The sequence below is a fragment of the Nyctereutes procyonoides genome, unplaced genomic scaffold, assembly GCF_905146905.1.
Source record: "Nyctereutes procyonoides isolate TBG_1078 unplaced genomic scaffold, NYPRO_anot_genome, whole genome shotgun sequence".
Classification (NCBI taxonomy): domain Eukaryota; kingdom Metazoa; phylum Chordata; class Mammalia; order Carnivora; family Canidae; genus Nyctereutes; species Nyctereutes procyonoides.
Genome location: NW_026575042.1, coordinates 9,083,096 through 9,105,034, shown reverse-complemented (window position 1 = coordinate 9,105,034; position 21,939 = coordinate 9,083,096). Strand labels below are relative to the sequence as shown.

General features: G+C 40.6%; 1 protein-coding gene across 2 annotated transcripts in view; it reads right to left on the bottom strand.

Moving 5' to 3' along the window:
- Nucleotides 1–17,953, bottom strand: part of WDR48 (WD repeat domain 48) — a 48,525-nt gene extending 30,572 nt beyond the window's left edge. For both annotated transcript variants that reach the window (XM_055321528.1, XM_055321527.1), the window contains exons 1-3: nt 17,886–17,953; nt 2,539–2,679; nt 272–350 (exon numbers count right to left, since the gene is read on the bottom strand). In XM_055321528.1, the coding sequence (XP_055177503.1) occupies nt 272–350; nt 2,539–2,679; nt 17,886–17,933 (268 nt within the window). In that variant the 5' untranslated portion in view covers nt 17,934–17,953. The remainder of the gene's footprint in view (nt 1–271; nt 351–2,538; nt 2,680–17,885) is intronic.
- Between the last annotated feature and the right edge of the window lie 3,986 nt (nt 17,954–21,939).

Here is a 21,939-nt window from a genome sequence, read left to right as displayed (position 1 = left end):
TGAATGCAGGCAAAACTAATCTATAGTGTTTAGGAAAGAGTTATCTTGGTGCTTGAGGGAGTGACTGAAAGGATAGTCCAAGGGGGCTTCTGGTACTCTGTATCTAGATATGAGTGTTTACTTTATAAAAGTTTACTGATCTGTGTTCTCAAGGTGTGTGTGCTTTTCTGTGTGTATGTCAAACTCAATAAAAAAAGTACATAAAAAATGAAAAGCTTATCAAATTGAATGAAAAACTTCCAGATGCTCAATAATACAAAGAGGTACTTACATGTTTTCCCATTACAACAAAGTACAATGTCGTTTACCCAATCAGTATGGTGTTCCATAGATGCTATATATGGATCTTGCTAAAATTGAAAAATTGTAAGAATGTTATTAGTTTACATTACAGGATGGAATATATTACAAATTATAGATATGTTTACATTCTTCAATTAATGTGACAACCTAACTGAGAAAGTGTACACATGATCACGTGCACAATGAGTGGGTGGGGAGGGGCAGAGGGAGAGAGTCTTAAGCAGGCTCCACACACAGAACTGAGGCTCCACACACAGAACAGAGCTTAACGCGGGGCCTGAGCTCACAACCCTGAGATCAGGACCTGAGCCCAAATCAAAAGTCTGACGCTTGACCAACTGAGCCACCCAGGCGCCCCCAGAGTAGAATTTCATCAAACATTTGTTGCTTCCATATAACAGACGTGAACAGACGTTTTGTTTCAGGAGTTTTATTACTGATGAAAGCCTAGGTTTCTAGGACAAATGCTTAATTTTTATTTCTTAAGTTAGTGAAGGCAACAAGATATGGGCAAGGTACTGCATATGACACAGTGTGCTGCAGGCAGGAATTTCTTAGGAAGGACAGGATGTGAGCAGATCTGCAGGCTGGAGGGATTTGGATCGGGGTGATGGTGAAGGCTCACAGCAGACAGCAGGCCCAGAAATGAAGACTTTGCTGATGACAGTAGTGAGGAGCTGAGCCTGACTGCAGAGGGAGATGAACATTTTTGCTCTTAACTTCCTAAGGTCTTTCACCTTTTGAATTAAATGCTTTCCTCATAATATCGATAGTCCTTCACGGAAGAACTGGAAGCTCAAGGTTAAAGAGGCACAACCCATGCCACCGTATCAATTCAGTAACTTGAGATTCTTCCATTCCTCTCTTGGCTTAATTACCAGGAGAGGCCCTTTAAAGAAGAGCATTTAGTTACATCCTACACCTAACACAGGCAAGTTCAAGACTCTTCAAGGGTGAAGAGAACAGCTCTCTATAAGTTACGTGAGAAATGATGCTACTCAGTCTTGTCATGAAATGAAGACTGAAAAAAAGATGTCTAAGGGCAGGATAGGTAGCTTTCTAGATTCTTTCAGGCTTAAGTTCTTGTGAGCAAGTTCCTTAATTTATTTGAAATACTGTCAATTCCCAGAAAGGTGATATTGCGATTCAAATGTGAGATCCAAAAAGTATTTCAAAGCCATAGTATTCTTAGTTCCCATGTTTTTGATACTGGGCCACCACTATTTCCATTGGTTAAAAAATTTAAAGTCCCCTGGAACCAAAGTGCATTTGAAGAAACATTATCCAGCAACTGTGTAGAGTAGTGGCTCTTTTTCAGACAGGACGTCAGACTTGCAGAGCTTGCTAGAGAGACAGACTTTTAAAACTACAAGGTCAAACACCAGCGTTCTGAAGTGAGACTGGGATATAATTCTCTGTCACTTGCCAGCTATTTAACCATGGGTTTCTCTGAGTCTGTCTTCCCATCTATGAAAGTGAATCATAACAGCTGCCTTGAAGAGTTGTTGTGAGAATTAAAACCACATTGGATAGGAAAGTGCTAAGAGTGTCTGGTATATAGCTAGGAGCGCAATAAATGCTTTCTCCTTTCCTGAATCTTCCTATGTCATTCAAGATACAGGCATCTGAACAAAATACAAAAAGCCTTCCTTTCCATTTGAATGAGGATTTATTTTTACATAGATTTAAGTCCTTTCTCTGTTTAAAAAAACAGACTTTGAATCTCCTGAAGAAGTGAGCATGTTGTCTTTATATTTTTTGTATCAACCTTCTATTATCTAATAAGGCCCTATGGATTTTTTGGGCACCCTAATCACTTTTAAATAAAGAAATCAAATGTTTGTTCCAGATTAATTACAAATGTAAAAAAGCATATTCAATCTTTTTTTTTTTTTAAAGCACTAAAAAGGGTTGCCAAGAACCTTTTGGGGAACATACTTAAGACAGAAAAATAAATTGCTGAAAGTAATCCTCCTACCAGACAAATCTCTTTGTTCCTTTGTAGCAGAGAGTGCTTATCAAACACCCAGTTTATGGAGTTTAGCTAAAGTGGTTTTGAATACCCTCCCAGGGGTGTTTTTTCTCAGAGGCTTACAGGATTCTGGTTACAGTGTAAAATAATTCACTGCTCAGAGATTAAACCTGAAACTGTGACCTGAAACTGTGAAAGGTGCCATATTAGACTAAAATTTACTGAGTATAGATTTAAAATGTAAAACTCAATCCCTGGCTTACCTTGTGCTGATTGACACTCCATATTCTTATGATTGAGTCTCGACCGGCGGTGAAAAGTCTGTTCAGTGCTGGATCCAGTTGCAGGGCATTGACTCCATTTCGATTGTACTTCTCCACTTCATCTCGAATAACATAGGAAACCTGATAAATAGGTCCAGATTTGCTTTTTATAAACTTGTAAGACATGCAATAGCTTACCTAGTAGCCCATCTGAAATTCAAAATCCCATGTTTTCCAATATAAAACTTGTTTTTCAAGTTTTTCAACAAAAACAACCAAAAATGTTAGTTTATTCTGTAGAGACTGAAATGCTGAGAAATGGAGAAGAATGACATTAATGGGATAGCCTAGGCCAGGATAAGCAGGTATAAAGCTAACTTATTGCAACTGCTTCCTAACCAGACTCCTCCCTACTCTTATCCGTCTTGAACCTATTTTCCACAAAGCAGCTGGGGAATCTTTTAAAAATGTAAACTGGAATGTGTTTCACCTCTGCTCAAAAGCCTTTTCAGCTGTTTACTCTCTCAGATTCATGATTTGATCTGAACTCCTTGACTGGCCTCAAGTGCCTTCCTCACTTTTGCCACTGATCTTTGCACACTTGCTAGAGATCTTTGCATACTGTGCCTCCAGATCATCATAGGTGCTGGCCCCTCTGTGCAGCTCTTCCTCCCACTTGTGGCAAATCTCTACATGTATTTAGATGATGTTTCCTCAAAAAGGCCTCATCTGACCTGCCAAACAAAATGAAGTTTTGTGCTCCTATAATATGCTCAACATTTCCTTCAGAGTGCTCCCCTCTGTTTTGCTCCTGTTGGCAGCCTGTGTGCTCCATGTGAAAACCCTAGAGAATTAACCAAAAGCAATTACAAATAAGAAAAAGGCAGCCAAAAGCAAAACGTTTCTTTTTTTTTTTTATTTTTTTTATTTTTTTTATTTATGATAGGCACACAGTGAGAGAGAGAGGCAGAGACACAGGCAGAGGGAGAAGCAGGCTCCATGCACCGGGAGCCCGATGTGGGATTCGATCCCGGGTCTCCAGGATCGCGCCCTGGGCCAAAGGCAGGCGCTAAACCGCTGCACCACCCAGGGATCCCAAGCAAAACGTTTCTAATCCAATTAAATATCTAGTTAAAAAACTGATGGGGGTGGGAGGGTTTGGGACTCACAATAGGAACAAGAGTAAATACCTAGAAGCACATTTTACAAGGAAGATACATAACCAAGGTACATAAAAGAACCACCTGAATAAAGGAGACATGCCATACTGTAGCAGAGGAAGATTCAAAATTAATAATTGTTTCCTTAAATTTGTGAATTTAACCCAACTTTGGTCAGAATCCTATCAGATTTCTTTCTAGAAGTTGAAAAATACAGAGTACAGTATCTCTGGGGGAATACCTAATCATTTTTAAAAATGAAAGGATTTTCTTTAAAGATCTTAAAAGGTGAAGCTACTAGAATTACAATGGAATACCACAACAGGAACATAGAAACATAGAAAAACAAACAAAACATAGAAAAAGAAACAGGATCAATAGAATAAAACAAGATTTGGGAACATATTTTCCTATTACAAAGTTTTAATTTTGATACAAATGTAGTGTTTCAAATCAATGGGGGCACGATAACCTCTTTAATAAATTATCTAGGAGCATCTAGTGATTCTACTGGGAAAAATTATATCCTTTCTCCAAATCTTAAACCAAAATGAATTTGCATATGAAGATTGGAATTTAACAATTCAATCATAAAAATACTTTTTTAAAAAGACAAGCAAATATGTATAACCTCTACACAGAGAAGGTTCCACTAATGTGACAAGAAACAGGGTAATCTTTTCAAAGAAAAAAACCAATGCTGCTCTGGGCAAACACAACTCAAAATCTTCCAAATGTACACAACTGCTCACAGCGGCATTATTCACAACAGTCAAAAAGTGAAAACAACTCAAATGTCCACCAACTGATGAAGAGATAAATAAGATACAGTATATCTGTGCAATGGAATATTATTCAGCTATGAAAGGCAGTGAAGTACTGGCACAGGCTTCAACATTGACAGAACCTTAAGAACATGGTAAGTTAAAGAGACCAGTTAAAAAAGGCCATCTATTTTATGAATCTATTAATGTGAAGAGTCCAGAAAAGGTAAATCTACAGAGAGAGAAAGTAAATCAGTTGCCAGGGGCTAGGAAGAGAGGAAAATGGGGGTGAATACCAATGGGTGTGAGGCTTCCTCCCAGAGTAACAAAAGGTTCTGAAATGGTGGTCAATGTACAACACTGTGTTTACTAAAAAGCACTGAATCATATACTTTAAATGGGTGAACTCATGTAAATTTTATCTCAATAAAGCTGTTATTCAGGGAAAAAAAATCTGAATGTCAAAAAATAAGATGAACAAGGTTAAAAGGTAAACATCTAACTGGGAAAATAGTGAAATAAATATGAAAGATAAAAATTTACTCTTGAGAACATTCAGAGTCTTTACAAAACAGTAAGAAAAAGTCAAAGCCTAACAGAGGAATAAAGATCACAAAGAGGAAATTTTTTATGAAGAAAAGAAAATGGCTAACAAACACATATATAAAAACATGAAAAGGCCCAGGGTTCCATGCACAAAGACAAGACTATTGTTTTTGGCCTAGTCTTTTGGGTATGGGTAACTATGGGAGATATTTATATTGAAACCAGCTTAAATTAAAAAGAGAGAGAGAGAGAGAGAGAGAATTCAACATAAAGATATAAGGATATCTATCAGAACCCAAGGGCAGGAAAGATGGTCATGACTCATAAGAGACATTTAAAAAATATTTTCGTGGCAATTCTCTGAAGCCTTCTAAATGTTTTTCACTTCATTAAAGCCCAAATTCCTCACGTGCTTTGGATCTACCCTGCATCTTTACACTCACCTCAAACTAACCCCGCCCCCCAGCTTCTTTCATGAGGATTACCCCAAACTCAGTTCTGTTCCTCAAATACATCAAGCTTTTTCCTACCTATTCAGGGCTTCTGAATTTACTGTTCCTTGTGCCAAGAACATCCCCCACCTCTATGATCCCCACAGGAATACCTCCCCCTGGCTTTTACCTTGTCTGGCTCATCCTGCCCCTTTAGGTCTTACTTAGCAGAGAAGTCACCTCTTCTGAAAGGCATCCTCCGATCTCCTTCCACCATTACTTACCCTATTTATTTCTTCCACGGTTCTTCACACTCTGTATTTCTCTTTTTTTGCTATATCTTTTCCCTTAGAATAAAAGCTTCAAGAGAGTATGGAACTTGTCTGCCTTGTTCCTTCTACCACTGTATCTCATTATAGTGTCTGGCATGGAAAAGACACTTAATAAATATTGTTGCATGAATCAGACACTGGAGAGCCAGCAGGAGCCAAGAAGGCTTCAATGTCAATTTCAATCTCTCTCAATCTCTTTTTCTCTGGGACTCTAAGGCCCCTTGTCTACTTCTCTCAGTACCCTTCTAAGTGGAAACTATGTTGCACGTAGGAATCTTAATGTTCAAATTTCTGGGAGATTATCTGATTGGTCCAATGGGAAAGATCAGACAATACCAACACGATTGTCAGGCCCTCATCCCAGGTGGAAAGTAATTCTTAGCAAAACAAATTCACACCTACCTCTTCAAGGGTATCTACTACAGATCTATGATTAAAAATGGTAAAGAATTAGAAGTATTCTAGTTGTGAATTTTGGCACACATCTTATAAATGAGAATGCTATTTAATCTTTAAAAACGTTGATGTAGATCTAGACTGACCAATACGGGAAGAAAGCCATGATGTGTTTTTTTTTTTTTTTTTTAAGAGAAATATGTATGGTCCAATAGAGTAGTGTATAATAGTTATTGTAAAAATGTTGCAGAATATTAAATGTATGTTTTAAAATAATACATGTTTGGAAGTATATACATCTATAAAACTACCAGTAGTTATTCCATAGTGATGGAATTATGGTGACTGTCACTCACTTGTGCCTTTTTTATATGGTATGGATGTTTTACAATGGATACATGTTAGTTTTTTGAATTTATAATTTAATTTCTGTCTAAGTAATTCTTGCCTGTATTCAGAAGATCAAATACTGTAGTACTGAAAGGATCATGCCCTGGGCCAAAGGCAAGCACTCTAATGAAAAACTATCTCCCTATTGTCTGGGTAAGACTCCCCGTACCCAGTCTTAATTCCTAGGGGTAACTAATTTTAGCTCCTGGTTGTTTCTGAAGAGTTACTGCATTTCTCAAAATATTGTGCTTATCCTGCAACCTTCTGGTTTATACATTTTAGACAGTATCTATTTACTCAGGCTATGGTAGACTGGGATCTAGCTCTGGACTAACTCCTCCCTCTACTCTTCTGATACAGATGTATCACAATTTTGGGGTCAATAAATCACCAGCACTACGCTGTTTGTCATTGCAATTGCTATCAACTGACTAGACAAGAACTATATTATGAATATATTTCCTTTCTTTAAAAAAATGTTTTTTTAAAGATTTTATTTATTTATTCATGAGAGACTCAGAGATAGAGAGGCAGAGACACAGGCAGAGGGAGAAGCAGGTTCCATGCAGAGAGCCCGGTGTGGGACTCAATCTCGGGACGCCAGGATCATGCCCTGGGCCAAAGGCAGGCACTCAACCACTGAGCCACCCATGTGTCTCTACATTTCTTTTCTTAGAGAGCTTTTTGTTTTCCCTGGTATTCTCCCTTTCTTTCCTTCTTCAGTGCCTTCCTCTACTTTAACTCCCCTTAATTGCAGCACCACATGAGATATTCTACCAAGACCCCGGACTACCCCATTTGCCCAGAAGTCTTTCCTCAGAAACACACATCTTTTCACTCTGGTCCAGGCGGGCTGCCCTCTCTGTCTGCTACCACACTTATCACCTTTGATGCTTCCCTTTACTGCTCTTCTGGGCTGGGTTATAGCTATTGTTTCCTGATTTCCAACCTCTCCTTTGTGTGTTCACTCCTCAGTTTTGCTGAAGCACATTCCCAGGACCTTAAGAAACTAACACAGGAAAAGATACACAGGAGGTGACTTAGGCCTCGCAAGCCTAAAAAAGTCTTTACCTTTACACTTGATTTGGCTGAGTGAAGAAGTCCACGTAGGAAAAACCCCTCTGCTTCTAAAGGCATTGCTTTGACTTGTAATCCAGCACCCAGTGTTGACACTGAATTTAATGCTGTTCTGTTTTCATTCCATTCTAATCTCATTTTCATTATTTCCTGTACTGCCACATGCCCACCCTCCTCCTCACTCCCAAGTCTTTAGAATCTTCTCTATTTCTTGCTGCTTTATTTATTTCTTGGTCCATTTATCATTAACTTTGCTATGCATAAGAAAACCCTTTCGATCTAGAAGCTTGTGGCACTTCAGCTCTGGAAAACTTTCTTGCATCAAGTCATTAATAATGACCTCTGTTTCTCTGCTCCTTTTTAAAGCCCCATCAGTCAGATGTGAAACTGATCTTTCACCTTTTATGTATTCTATATTACGGATCTTTATTGTTTTGTTTACTTTTGTAAGACCTTTACTATTTTTTAACTGCTATTAATTTTTTTTTTTAGTAAATTTTAGCATGATGGACAAAATAGTAACGGTATCTTCAAAAAGGAAATGACTAAATTATCCATTCTAGGTGGTCATTAAAGAATGAAGATGAAAAAAAAGAAAAGAAAAAAAAAAAGGAAAAAAAAAAGAAAAAAAGAATGAAGATGAACTGTATATGCTGATACGTTCTAAGACATGTCACATTAAAAACTTATTGTTTGGAATGTCTGGGTGGCTCAGTCTGTTAGATGTCTGCTTTTGGCTCAGGTCATAATCCTGGGATTGAGCCCCACGTTGGGAATCCCTGCTCAGTGGGGAGTCTGCTTCTCCCTCTCCCTCTGCCCTTCCCCTGCTCATGTTCTCTCTTTCAAATAGATAAATAAAATCTTTAACAAAATTTACTATTTATTTGAGAGAGAGAGAGAGAGAGTGCACACAAGGGACGGGGAGAGCAAAGGGAGAGGAAGAAAGAGAAAGAATCCCAAGCAGGTTCCATGCCCAACATGGAGCCGAATGAGAGACTTGATCTCATGACCCTAAGATTGTGACCTGAGCTGAAATGGAGAGTTGGATGCTTACTCGGTGTCCATCGAAAGATGAATGGATAAAGATGTGATTTATGTATACAATGGAATATTACTCAGCCATTAGAAACGACAAATACCTACCATTTGCTTTGACGTGGATGGAACTGGAGGGTATTATGCTGAGTGAAATAAGTCAATCGGAGAAGGACAAACATTATATGGTCTCATTCATTTGGGGAATATATAAAAAATAGTGAAAGGGAATAAAGGGGAAAGGAGAAAAAATGAGTGGGAAATATCAGAAAGGGAGACAGAACATGAAAGACTCCTAACTCTGGGAAACGAACTAGGGGTGGTGGAAGGGGAGGTGGGCAGGGGGTGGGGGTGACTGGGTGATGGGCACTGAGGTGGGCACTTGACGGGATAAGCACTGGGTTTTATTCTATATGTTGGCAAATTGAACGCCAATAAAAAATAAATTTATATAAAAAAAAAGAGTTGGATGCTTAACCAACTGAGCCACCCAGGTGCCCCTAAAAACTTGTTAAAGAAAAAAAAAGGGGGTGTGTCAGGCTCCCTGCTCAAAGGGGAGTCTGCCTTTCCCTCTGCTCTTCCTCCTTGCTGGGAAAAAGAAAAAGAAAGCAAGAGAAAAGAAAAGAAAAAAGAATGAAAGCTCTAGGAAGACTTTTGTGCTCAAGCACAAACTCCTCAGTGTTTAAAATTGAGCCTGTGGGTGCTTCACCAATATTTGTTGAAAGAACCGCATCCTATTTTTCTTTTATCTACAGCCAATTTTTTTTCTTTTTTAGATTTTATTAATTTATTTGAGAGAGAGTGAGGAAGAGAGCACATGAGTAGACGCAGAGGGAGAAGGAGAAGCAGACTCCCCTGCTAACCACAGAGCCCAACACAGGGCTCGAACTAAGACCACAAGATCATTACTTGAGCTGAAGGCAGACACTTAACCAACTAAGCCACCCAAATGCCCCTGGAGCTTTCATTCTAGTGGAAAAAGAATATAAGAGAAGTCATAGCAAGTTAAGTGAAGTTTGCTTTTCCCTCCCAAGATACAGGTAAGCTTTGCAGGCAGAAGAAATGGAAGTAAGTGAAAGAAAAACAAAGTGCTGAAGATAGAAATAATGAATGAGTGAGCAAAATCCTAGAAAAACCTCATTTAGACAGTCAAGAGTACAGGCAAAGGCAGAGAAGATGAAGACTCCTACAGGACCCTTTTGACTTGCCTTAGAAAGGTGGGGGGAAGGGAAGAGCAGAGGGCACCTTTAAGAACTCTGCAAGGTGCAGGAAGCCAGACCTTCAGTAGGAGCTATGCATTTTGGAAGAGACACATAAAGGGACTGACAGGAATATGGGGGTGCCCCAACAGCAAGTATACAGTCAGGTTACATTCTTAAGTATTTGTAGCTGGCTTAGTAAGCACTGTTTGATTAATTTCTCCATCTGGGACCCAAAATAAAGAAATCAGATAGTAGGGATGATCCATGATCTCTATGTTATCTGTCTCTGTATTACAAGCTAAAACACCCCTAGAGTTACTGGTAATGTGCCAGAGGGTATAAGCAATCAGAAGAAAAACTATCCTTGATTATTTTAATTTCATGATAATCAGATTAATTTTCTGTTGCCGACATAATAAATTACCACAAACTTAGTGACTTTAAACAACTCTCATTTATTATTTCACAGTTCTGAAGGTCATAAGTCCAGGATGAGTTTGGGTGGGTCCTCTGCTCTCACAAGGCTAATATCGACAAGTGTTGACGGGTCTGAGTTCCTTCCCAGAAGCTCTAGGAGAGTTGACCTCCAAACTCATTCAAGTTGTAGGCCTGAAGGTCCTGTTTCCTTGCCAGCTATCAGCCAGGGGTCCAACCTTACTCCCAGAGACTGCCTGCAGTTCTTCTCATACTATCTCTGTGCCCCCTCTTAGAAAAGAGGGTCCCTCTAGTGCCTCAAATCTGACTTTTGCATCCACTAGGAGAACATTCTCTGTTTTTTAAGCGTTCACAGGATGAAATTGGGCCTACTGCAATAATCCAGGATAATCCTTTCTTTAAGGTCTATAACCTTAATTATATCTGCAAGTCCTTTTTATCATGTAATATAACATATTCACAAATTCATAATTCCTTAATTATATCTGCAAGTCCTTTTTATCATGCAATATAACATATTCACAAATTCCAGGGATTAGGGCATGGGCATTTCCTTTGGGGGTGTGTGTGTAATTCTACCTAACAGTAACAATTTTTTATATGAAAACAAATATGGATATATCATGGAATAAGTACAAAATTCACAATCTCTTTACGAAAAGAAAGGATACTTCGAAGTCTTTCAGACCCACAATGGAGGCACTCGGCTATTTCCCCAGGCCCTCCCCTCTTCCCCAGTGCATGCTGACTCACCTCCACTAGGATGTCTAACAGGCATCTTAATTGTGCATTGCCCAAACCAAGCTCCTGACAGTCCTCTCCAAACTAGCTTTTCCTGTAGTCTCTCTCACTGAGGGGAGACTTAATGGCAACCTAAGTCTTCTAAGTCTCTTAGGTCAAAAACCTTGGTGCCCATTGTTATTTCAGTTTGTTTCATCTCATATCCTGTCAGTAAGTCTAGTCTTCCAAAATGTAACTACTTCTCACCACCCTGTGTGCAGCACTATCCCACAGCATCTGGATTTCTTAAATAGCTACTGGTCCCCCTGGCTCTACCCTCCCTCACCTTCAGTCTGTTCTAAATACAGCAGCCAGGCTGGTCCTATTAAAACATATATATATATCATATATATTCCTCTGCTCCAAATTCACCAACTGCTTCCCATCTCACTCAACAGCAAAAGCCAAAGCCTTTCCTATGACCTGTAGTGCTCTAAAAGATCTGGCCTACAGTTACCTCTCTGATTTCATCTCCCGTTCCTCTTCCCACACTCCACACCAGTCACGATGCATCATTAGCGTTCCACAAATAAGGCGGATACATTCCCAATCAGGACTTTTGCATCTGATATTCTCACTGGAATGCTCTTCCAGATGGCAATCTCATTTCCTTCAGATCCTTACTCTAAAGTCAGCTTCTCAGCATGGCCTTCTCTGACCACCACAAGTAAAATTTCACTTCTCCCTTCTTCTACTGCTTATCACTAACCATTTTTTTTAAACCTTTAAAGCTTATTTTCTGCCAACATTATACTATGAAAATTTTGAACACATACAAAAGCTGAAAGAATTACACACCAAATGTCCATATATCCACATCTATTCTACAATTGACACTGTTGATATTCGCTTTATCCCATACCCATCCAACCATTTGATCTGTTATTTTCAATGCCTTTCAAAGTAACTTGCACATCATCAATACCACTTCCCCCTAAGTACTTCAACATGTATATCATATCTAGTTTATTATTTATTTATGGCTCCTTTAAGGTAAAATTTACATACAATGAAATGTAGAAATCTTAAAGTACATATATACGTCTAACAAATATATGGATCTATAGAATTCAGACCTCTACCAAGACACAAAGAACATTATTACTACCCTAGAAAGTTCCCTCCTCTGCATCCCAACCTCTACACCCCATTCCTAGGCAATCTAGATCTGACTTTTTTCACCATGGATTAGTTTTGTCTGTTCTATAACATTCTTTAAGTGGAAGTGGAATCATATAGCTCTTTTGTGTAAGGCTATTTCCAGCTATCAGGCTAAATCAGGCTAAATGTGGCCAAGAAAAATTGGCCAAATATTACTAATTCTCACATCGGTTTTCCCTGATCAATCTTGTGAACCATTACTTTCTACTTGTACCTAATTTCAAGAGTGATTTTTTAAAAATATTTTATTTATTTATTCATGAGAGACACAGAGAGAGAGGCAGAGGGAGAAGCAGGCTCCCTGTAGGGATCCCGATGCAGGACTCGATCCCAAGACCCCAGGATTATGGCCTGAGCTAAAGGTAGATGCTCTGCCACTGAGCCACCCAGGTGTCCCACAAGAGTGCTGATTTTAAGAAGTATTCTAAAAAACAATCTTGCAGATAAAAACAGGACATCTTCTAGTGTGACTACTCCTAGTCTGGGGTGGGGTGGGGTTAGTAAAAAAACCACCCATGGTCCTAATCCAGGTCAAAGCCTATTTTTGTAAACTAAGTTTTATTGGAACATAGCCACACCTATTCATTTAGGTATGGTCTATGGCTGCTTTCACGTTGTAATCACAGAATTGAGTGGTTATGACAAAGTATCGTGGCCTGCAAAGCCTAAAATACCATGTGACTCCTTAGAGGCAGTTTACTAACCTCTGTTCCAATGGATGCCATCACATTGGTATAAATTTTTTACTACCCATCCTACATAAAAAGTAACTCATTTTGGACATACAGCTAATTTGAGAAGCCAGGATTTGGCATCATTCTACTTCCTTTAAAAAAAAGTCTCAAAGATTAAACAACCAACCCAGAACTGGGATTCTAAATCAGAAATAAGGACCCATACTGAACTCTGAATAGGAATAACTAAATATTTGGCAAAGAAAGAAGGTAACTACTGATAGAAGAGACTTTTGCTGGTTACCTCTCCATCCCCCATTTCTGCTCCCAATATTTTCCTCAACGCAAGCAAATCCTAGAAGAAAATGTACAAGAGCTACTTATGAGACTGTAGCCTTGAATACTGCATGAGAGTACAAGAGCTACTTATGAGACTGTAGCCTTGAATACTGCATGAGAGGACATGAAGACTGGAATGGGACAGACACCATGCCACCAAGAGGGAAAGTATAGAGCTGGGAGTTTGGGAATAGAAGATCTCATAAGCAGCCCAATAGTAAAGCTGACTTTATAACACTTCTTAGATTAGAGTCACAGTAAACATGCTGGTTCAAGATTTGCATGAAACCAGCACTACCTCTTTGACTTTTCATTTACCTGAGCCAATGCCATGTCTTTTATTATGTGAGCCTGGTAAGTTGGACTTGGGGTCATTTCCAAGGAAAAGAATCTCGTTACAGAAGGCCTAGTATGTGTATGCTTGAAACATCCCTGGGTACTAGGGCATGGTTGTTGCTCCTATACCAGAATAGCAGTGACAATTCTGTAGCAAGTGAGAGAAGAGGCCGTTGTTGAAGGAAAGATGGAAAGAGAGAAAGGGAGAAGGACAGAGAAGGAGGAAGGAGAGAAAGAGAAAGAGAGTGAGCCAGCCAACAGACTTTGGTTGCTGGAAAACCATAACAGTAAGGATCACCAAAGAGTGAAATGATTTGTTTTGACACCTTGATTATCAGGAAAAAAAGTCTACAGCACATATCTGAATTCACACATTTGAATGTCTCATCATATTTCTGCCTATCATAAATCCACTCCTTCCCTTCATACTCACCTCCAGGCTGCTTAGAAGTTGAGGACAGTAGGACATGTGTTCATTCTTCATTATGTCTATAATTAATAAGCAGTATATCTGGACCCCTCTCCACTGGTTATTTATAAATATTATAAGTCTCAAGGGTTCTTTTTGGCCTACAATTTAATAATGAGGCTCAGGGCTACTGCCTTTTGGTACAAGACACTGATTGCCAAGAGGCAAAATATATTTATGTAGCCATATATAGTTTTTCCAAAATGTTAAGATTTTATTTATAAAAACAAAGAATGTTGTAAAAAGCTCAAAAATATAAAAGTTTACATATATTTTAAAATAAAATACATCCCATTTTTTGCCTTACCCATAATCACATAATCTAATACATAGAAATAATCACTGTTAATAAATAGCCTTCCAGACTTTTTAAAGACACATTATTTCCTTTGTGAAAATGGGACTATGTTATGTTGACTTGTTTTTTGACTTCTGGACACCTTTCCTTTTTAATAATACAGATCGAGCTTATCTTTTTAACAACTGCAAATTAATCCACTACATAAGTGTACTTAATTTATCTGCGAAGTGACTATTGATGGACATTGAGATTTTTTTTTCACAATGACAGAAATCCTAAAATAAACACTCCTGAACTAGAGAAAGAGATACGCATATGCACTTTAAAATTTTTAAATTTTATTTATTTAATAGAGAGGGTGTGCACGCACCTAAGAGAGAGGGAGAGGGAGAGACAAACACACAAGCTGAGGGACAGGCACAGGGAGACTTTCCACTAAGCAGGGAGTGCAACGACAAGAGCGTGACACATAGCGCGACCGATCCCAGGACCCTCCCCTGGAATCACAAGACCAGAGCCTCTGAGCCTCTGAGCCAAAGGCAGACATTTAACCAACTGAGCCACCCAGGGGCCCCTCATACGCACTTCTCTAAAACAATTTTTTATTTATTTTTATTTTTTTATTTTTATTTATTTTTTTATTTATGACAGTCACAGAGAGAGAGAGAGAGAGAGGCAGAGACACAGGCAGAGGGAGAAGCAGGCTCCATGCACCGGGAGCCTGACGTGGGATTCGATCCCCGGTCTCCAGGATGGTGCCCTGGGCCAAAGACCGGCGCTAAACCACTGCGCCACCCAGGGATCCCTAAAACAATTTTTTAGATGAGGAATTGTTTGGTCAATGGGAATGTGTATTTAAAATTTTGACAAACAGCAAGATACTGAACAATATATACTATGACTTTGTGTAGCGTAAAAAAGAAAAAAAAATCACGTAAGTTGGTACACATGCACAAAAGGTATAGAACATTGGTTTTCAACCAAGGGCAATTTTACCCCCTAGCAAACATTTGAAAAGTATCTAGTTATTTTTGGTCAACACTGGGGATATGCTAATATCTAGTAGACAGAAGCCAGGATGATGAAAAACAACTTATAATGCATAAGACTCTCCCCACCCCCCTAAAGAATCACGCAGCCCAACATGCCAACAGTGCTCAGAGTAAAAAAAAACAAACAAACAAACAAAAAGCAAAACAAAACAAAAAACTGGTCTAGGATTATATATCACATCATCTACAGTAGCAATCTTTGAAGAGTAGAGGACAATTATTATTTACCTTTGTATTGTTTGTGGAGTTTTTTGCACTAACTTGTGCATTAGTTTGAAAAACACTTCCATAACAAAAGTTCTCTTTCACACTGAGATACAAACAAAAGTTCTCATTCATTTGGGGAATGTAAAAATTAGTGAAAGGGAATAAAGGGAAAGGAGAGAAAATGAGTGAAACTATCAGTGAGGGTGACAAAACATGAGACACCTAACTCTGGGAAATGAACAAGGGGCAGTGGAAGGGGAAGTGGGTGGGAGCTTGGGGTAACTGGGTGATGAGCACTGGGTGTTATGCTGTATGTTGGCAAACTGAAGTCTAATAAAAAAAGTATATATATATATACATATATATATATTTTTTTAAGTTCTCTCTCACACTGAGATACAATCAATCTCCGTAGCTTCTCAGGTTGGTCCTATACCTTGGGGACAAATTCTGAAAGCAGCTAACAAGATTTACTGAATCTTTTTTTTTTTTAAAGATTTTATTTATTTATTCATAAGAGACACACACACACAGAGAGAGGCAGAGACACAGGCAGAGGGAGAAGCAGACTCCATGCAGGGAGCCCGATGTGGGACTCGATCCCCCATCTCCAGGATCACACCCTGACCGCAGGTGGCGCTGAACCGCTGCGCCACTGGGGCTGCCCGATTTACTGAATCTTCTCTTCAGAGGCTAATCTTACTTCTTTTGACACTCTTCATAGGAAATTGTTACTTGACCAATCTGATTGTTAGACCTATCAAGAACAACGTACTAAGTGCTGAACCCCAAACTAGTTTTGTACTCTGACCAGGAAAGAATGGAATTATTTCCCTCATTCAACGTGTAATGGCTCACATTCAGCTATTAAAAAACTCAATTTTTCCATACACACTGTGGTGAATTTACATTTCCTCATCTTATACTTTTATATGGCCTTTTAAATTTAAATGCAAGAAACTGAATGCCTGATTAACTCTCCTTACTACCTAAGGAGTGTACCACTCTAGTGTCTATAATACAATTAAGACAATTTTGATTTACATTTTAGTGCACAGCACACATTCTCACCCACCTGGCTTGGATGCTGGGATTGTGTTACTGATGTACTTAAAAATCACCTAACAGGGTAAGCTATTTTAGATTCTTATTAATTTCACTCAATTCAAAGATACCTAGTGAATGCCTGGGACATTGTAGTGATCAATGATATCAATAAAACAAGTAAGTGAACTGCCCAGAAGACAGTGGCCTACAGCCATTGCTGGGGTTACCTGACTGAAGGATCACTTTGTCCTGTTTACCTACTCAACAAACTATTTCCACCTGTAGAACTACATATAATGCTGTGTTTCATAAAGAGATCTTTATTCCTATACTGTCACAATTTTTTGCATATCTTCGTGACTAAACTAAGTGCTCAGTAAACGCTTAATGAACAGATGCACAGTCACTGGCTCCCATATACAATATACTTGCAGGCAAACAGCTGTAATAGGGCTTTTACTCCTTGCACCGCTGAAAATAATAGGCAGCACTAACTCTTGATGGTATCCCAAATAAAGGTGGATTCACGAAGGCATAAAGAAAGAACACACAGAAGGGTTAGATAACTCTTTACCCTTGGATAATAGATCTTTAGAAACTGAAAAGAAAGAATCGAGGATGCACAACGAAGAGGAAAAAAATTAATAAAAATAATTTCCCCACTAACACCAGCACACTCCCACGTCGTTTCCATCTCAAAGGGACAAAGCTTCCGGAAAAAAAAAAAAAAAAAGCGGAGGGCTCCCACGTGCCGCATCCTCCGCAGAAACCCCGCAGGGCCCTCTGCGCCCCGCCGCCCCGCCACGCCCCCGCACAGGCGTTTTGCCGGCCCGCCGGGGAAGTGTCCGCAGGCCTCCGCTCAGACGCGGACAGGGAGAAAAGCAAGGGAAGGAGGAGGCAGGTGGGCGGGAAACGAGTCCATCCAGATCCCGCAAACTCAAGGCTGCCAGAGAGCTAGGGTCGGTCAAGCCCGACCTCGGAACCGCTCACCCTAGGGTCCCGGGACAGGGCCCCCGGAGGGCCCAGCCAGGCGCCCCCCGCCCCTTCCTCAAGCCGTTAGCGCCGCGGCCCCACCCCTCGCCGCCGGCCGCGCCCCGTCCCGCTAGCCCCACGCCGCTACCCTAGCCGACCGCGGCTCGAGGCATCTGTTAGCCGGAGGTGGGCGCCGGGCGGCAGGCCGCGTCCGGGGGATCGAGGAGCGGGACTCCCATACCTGCACTTTCCTCCGCCCTGCCGTGTTCTGCCGGTGATGGGCCGCCATCTTGCATGTTGACACTCCTACGTCACTTCCGGAAGCGTCTCCCACCGGGCGGATGTCCCTCCTCTTCCCCTTTAGCCAAGGGCAGGTGGTGAAACCGCGGTCGAGCTGCTCGCTCACGTGTGGCTGATGCTGTCTGTGGCTCTGGCCGGTGGCTCGCAGGTGAGGGAGAAGCACCTAAAAGCCGTTGCGGTGTATAGGGCTGGCGGAGAGACGGCCGCTTTCCAGACCGACGGAGCAGTTCGACTTCAGCTCTGTGGTCTGAAACCATGGGTTGTGCTGCTCTCCGGGGTGCCTCCTGCAGGGGTCCAGGCAGGCTTAATGAAGACGCTAAAAGAATGGATGCTGGGGGTCCCTGGGTGGCCCCGCGGTTTAGCGCCTGCCTTCGTTCCGCCCAGGGCATGAGCCTGGAGGCCGGGGATCCAGTCCCACGTCGGGCTCCCTGCATGGAGCCTGCTTCTCCCTCTGCCTGTGTCTTTCTCATGAATAAATAAATAAAATATTAAAACACACACACACACACAACTGGATGCTGCAAGTGGGAGACTTAGACACCCCTCAACCCCGCCCCAACTTTCCTGGGCAGCCCAGGGAACATACAGATTTGCCATGAAGTTCCTAAAAACGGAGAATTTGATAAATTGTCTTTAAAGGAGAAATAGAAGGGTTTGCAAAGAAGGTGGCCCAATACCTGCAGGAGATGCAAAGTTTCTATTTGAATACGAGATAAAAGGATGTGATAGGAAGATGAACATTAAAATTGTTTCTAGAGACAAGTTTTTAAGTCAATGAATCCTGGAGGAGTTGGGGGCTAATACCTGGTTTAAATCGCCTGTTATACTGGAACAGTTAGATCTGGATGAAAATTCGACTTCAGGATGCTTTCCTGGCACTAATTATAGGTGCCAAGGACGGTCAGACTCCTTGTGAGAGTGAATTCTATAGAACTGCACTGTCAGGGGATCCCTGGGTGGCGCAGCGGTTTAGCGCCTGCCTTTGGCCCAGGGCGCGATCCTGGAGACCGGGATCGAATCCCACGGCGGGCTCCCGGTGCATGGAGCCTGCTTCTCCCTCTGCCTGTGTCTCTGCCTCTCTCTCTCTCTCTCTCTCACTGTGTGCCTATCATAAATAAATAAATAAAAATTAAAAAAAAATAACTGCACTGTCATGTACAGGATCAACTAGGCACCTGTGGCTACTGAGCACTTGGAATATAGCTAGGTCTGAGGCACCTGGGTGGCTCAGTCAGTTGAGCCTCTGCCTTGGGCCCAGGTCATGATCCCAGGATCCTGGGATGGAGTCCCACATCAGGCTCCCTGCTCAGTGGGGAGCCTGCCTCTGCCACTCCCCCTGCTTGTGTTCCCTCTCATTCTCTTTCAAATAAAATATTTTTAAAAAGAAAGAAATACAGGCACCTGGGTAGCTCAGGGGTTGAGCATCTGCTTTTAGCTCAGGGCATGATCCCAGGTCCCAGGATGGAGTCCCTCATCAGGCTCCAGGTGAGGAGCCTGCTTCTTCTGCATGTGTCTCTGCCTCTCTCTCTGTGTCTCCAATAAATAAACAAAATCTTAAAATATATATATATATATATATATATATATATCGAGTTCAAACAGATATGATGAAATTAAAATACCAAATTTCAAAGAGAGGTTAAAGAAAAGAATGTAAAAATATTAATAATTTTTATACTGATCTCACTTTGAAATGATGTCTTGGAAATACTGGTCAAATAAAATAGTAAGATATTTCTTTTAACTTTTTATAATGTGGCCGATGGTGTATTTGAAGATATATATGTAGCTCCCATGTTTCTACTGTATTGTGCTAGTATAGAGCCAGACAAATGCTTTTTTAAATTAATAAAGAATTGTAAATTAGAGGAGTGGGAACTGATAGCAGAAAGCTTTAAGCAAAATTGGCAGTGATAACTTGTAGATAAATTACGTATACTACATTTTCTTACAGACACATTCATTCATTTATTCATGTATTCATTCAATAAAATACTATTTAGCATCTATTAAGTGCCAGGCAATATATTAGGTGCTGGGGATCCAGTGGTGAGTGCACATAATCATAGTACTTAGAGTCCCAGAATAAGACAGGAATTAATTAAACACATAAATGAATATGGAATTAAGTACAGTGAAGAAAAATGGTTATAAGACAGGAAAGAATCCTTGAGTCCAGATCTGAGGATGGAGTTAATTTGGTAAGGAGAGGGAACAGTCTGGGCAAAGGTCTTGTGGCAGGAGGGAGCATGGAACATTCCAAGAATTAAAGACCAATGCTTAGAGTTCAGAGAACAAGGGGAAGGAAGAGGCAGAGGCCACACCCAGCAGGGTCTGTTAGAGCAATAGGAAGCTGTTGAAGGAATTTTTTTTTTAAAGATTTTTATTTATTTATTCATGAGAGACATGTAGAGAGAGGCAGACAGAGGCAGAAGGAGAAGCAGGCTCCCCATGGGGAGCCTGGTGTGGGACTCAATCCCAGGACTCGGGGATCAAGACCTGATCCAAAGGCGGGCACTCAACCACTGAGCCACACAGGTGAAGGAAATTAAACAGGAGAGGGAAGGAATTTAAACAGGAGGGGGAGGGGAATGATAGCATTTTTTTTCTTCCTAATGTTTATTTAAATTCCAGTTTTGGTTTGCATTGTAAAAGAATGATTCAACAAATGACTACTGAGTGCCCATGATGAGCCAGGCATTATTGTTCAGGTTTGTTGCTCTGCACAATATGGCGGTACCTGCCAGAAATAGATTGTGAGGTTGTTTGGGTCCCACTTTGGACCTGAAGAACACTGAAGTCATGAAGTCCTTTTAATGTGTAGCCTTGTGTGTCTTGAAGTTCACTTTGCCTGAAAGGAGAGTTGGCCTTGGGTAATAATTCATGGTGCAAGGCTAATTGTTTGGCCAGGTGGTCAAGGACATTGGAAAGAGCAAGATTGGAAAACTGATGACAAGGAATATTTGGGAGGGGATATGCTGATGGACCTAGCAGAATGAATCTTATAAATCCTATGGATGAAATGAACTGCTCTGGGAGGAAACTCAGCCTCCTTTTCCAGGCTCAGTGCTTGCTCAGTGGAATCATGAATGAAATGGAATTGATAGCAGGATTGGAACTATGCCTATGATCACTAAACCACTGTTGAGTGTTGAGGTTGCCAGCAACAATGACCAATTCTGAATTGGTGAGATACCCCCTGCTCCAGGAGAACCAGCCAATCACATGGAGGCAAGTCAATTCCTTTGGTCCCACCCAACTATTGAGAGAGAATAATTATTTGTCCTCTCTGAAATATGTTTACTCTAGATTTAGATTTGCTTCCTTGCTTGCTGTGCTGGGGATTTATTGACTGTTTTATACACAGTCATTGTGTCTGACACCATATAGCTTCTGACCAAGAACTCATCTGTAATGAAAGAAGTAATGCAATGGGCTATTGCCCATAGAATTCATTGGTCTAATTGTACTGTTTATCACCAAGAAGCATATGTCTTATTGAAGACTTAGTTATGATGCCTTCTGGGATATAACCCTTCTTGCAGCATTGGCTTTGAACTAGTGTCCAATATTTGGAACTTTTCTTTCATGTCTTTGCTGTCTATTGCTGTATAACTACCTCAAAACTTAGTGATTTAAAACAACTACAACATTTACTTTGCTTACAAATCTATAACTTGTGCAGGACTCAGGATGGTTTATCTCTGTTCCACTTTCCACTTGATGCCAGCTAGGACAGCCAAAAAGTTGGGGGCTAAAATCATCTACAGTTTCACTCTTTTATATGTCTGGGGACTGATGCTGAACACCTACTTGTAGCCTTTCCACAGTGCTATTTGGTTCCTCACAACATAGTAGCTGGATTCCAAGGGCAAAACATCCCCAGAGAAATCAGGATGGAAACTATAATGCCTTTCTAAACCAACAATGGAAGTCCTGTAGTGTCAGTTCAAAACCACATTCAGTTCATTAGGACTTAGTCATTAAGGCTGGTT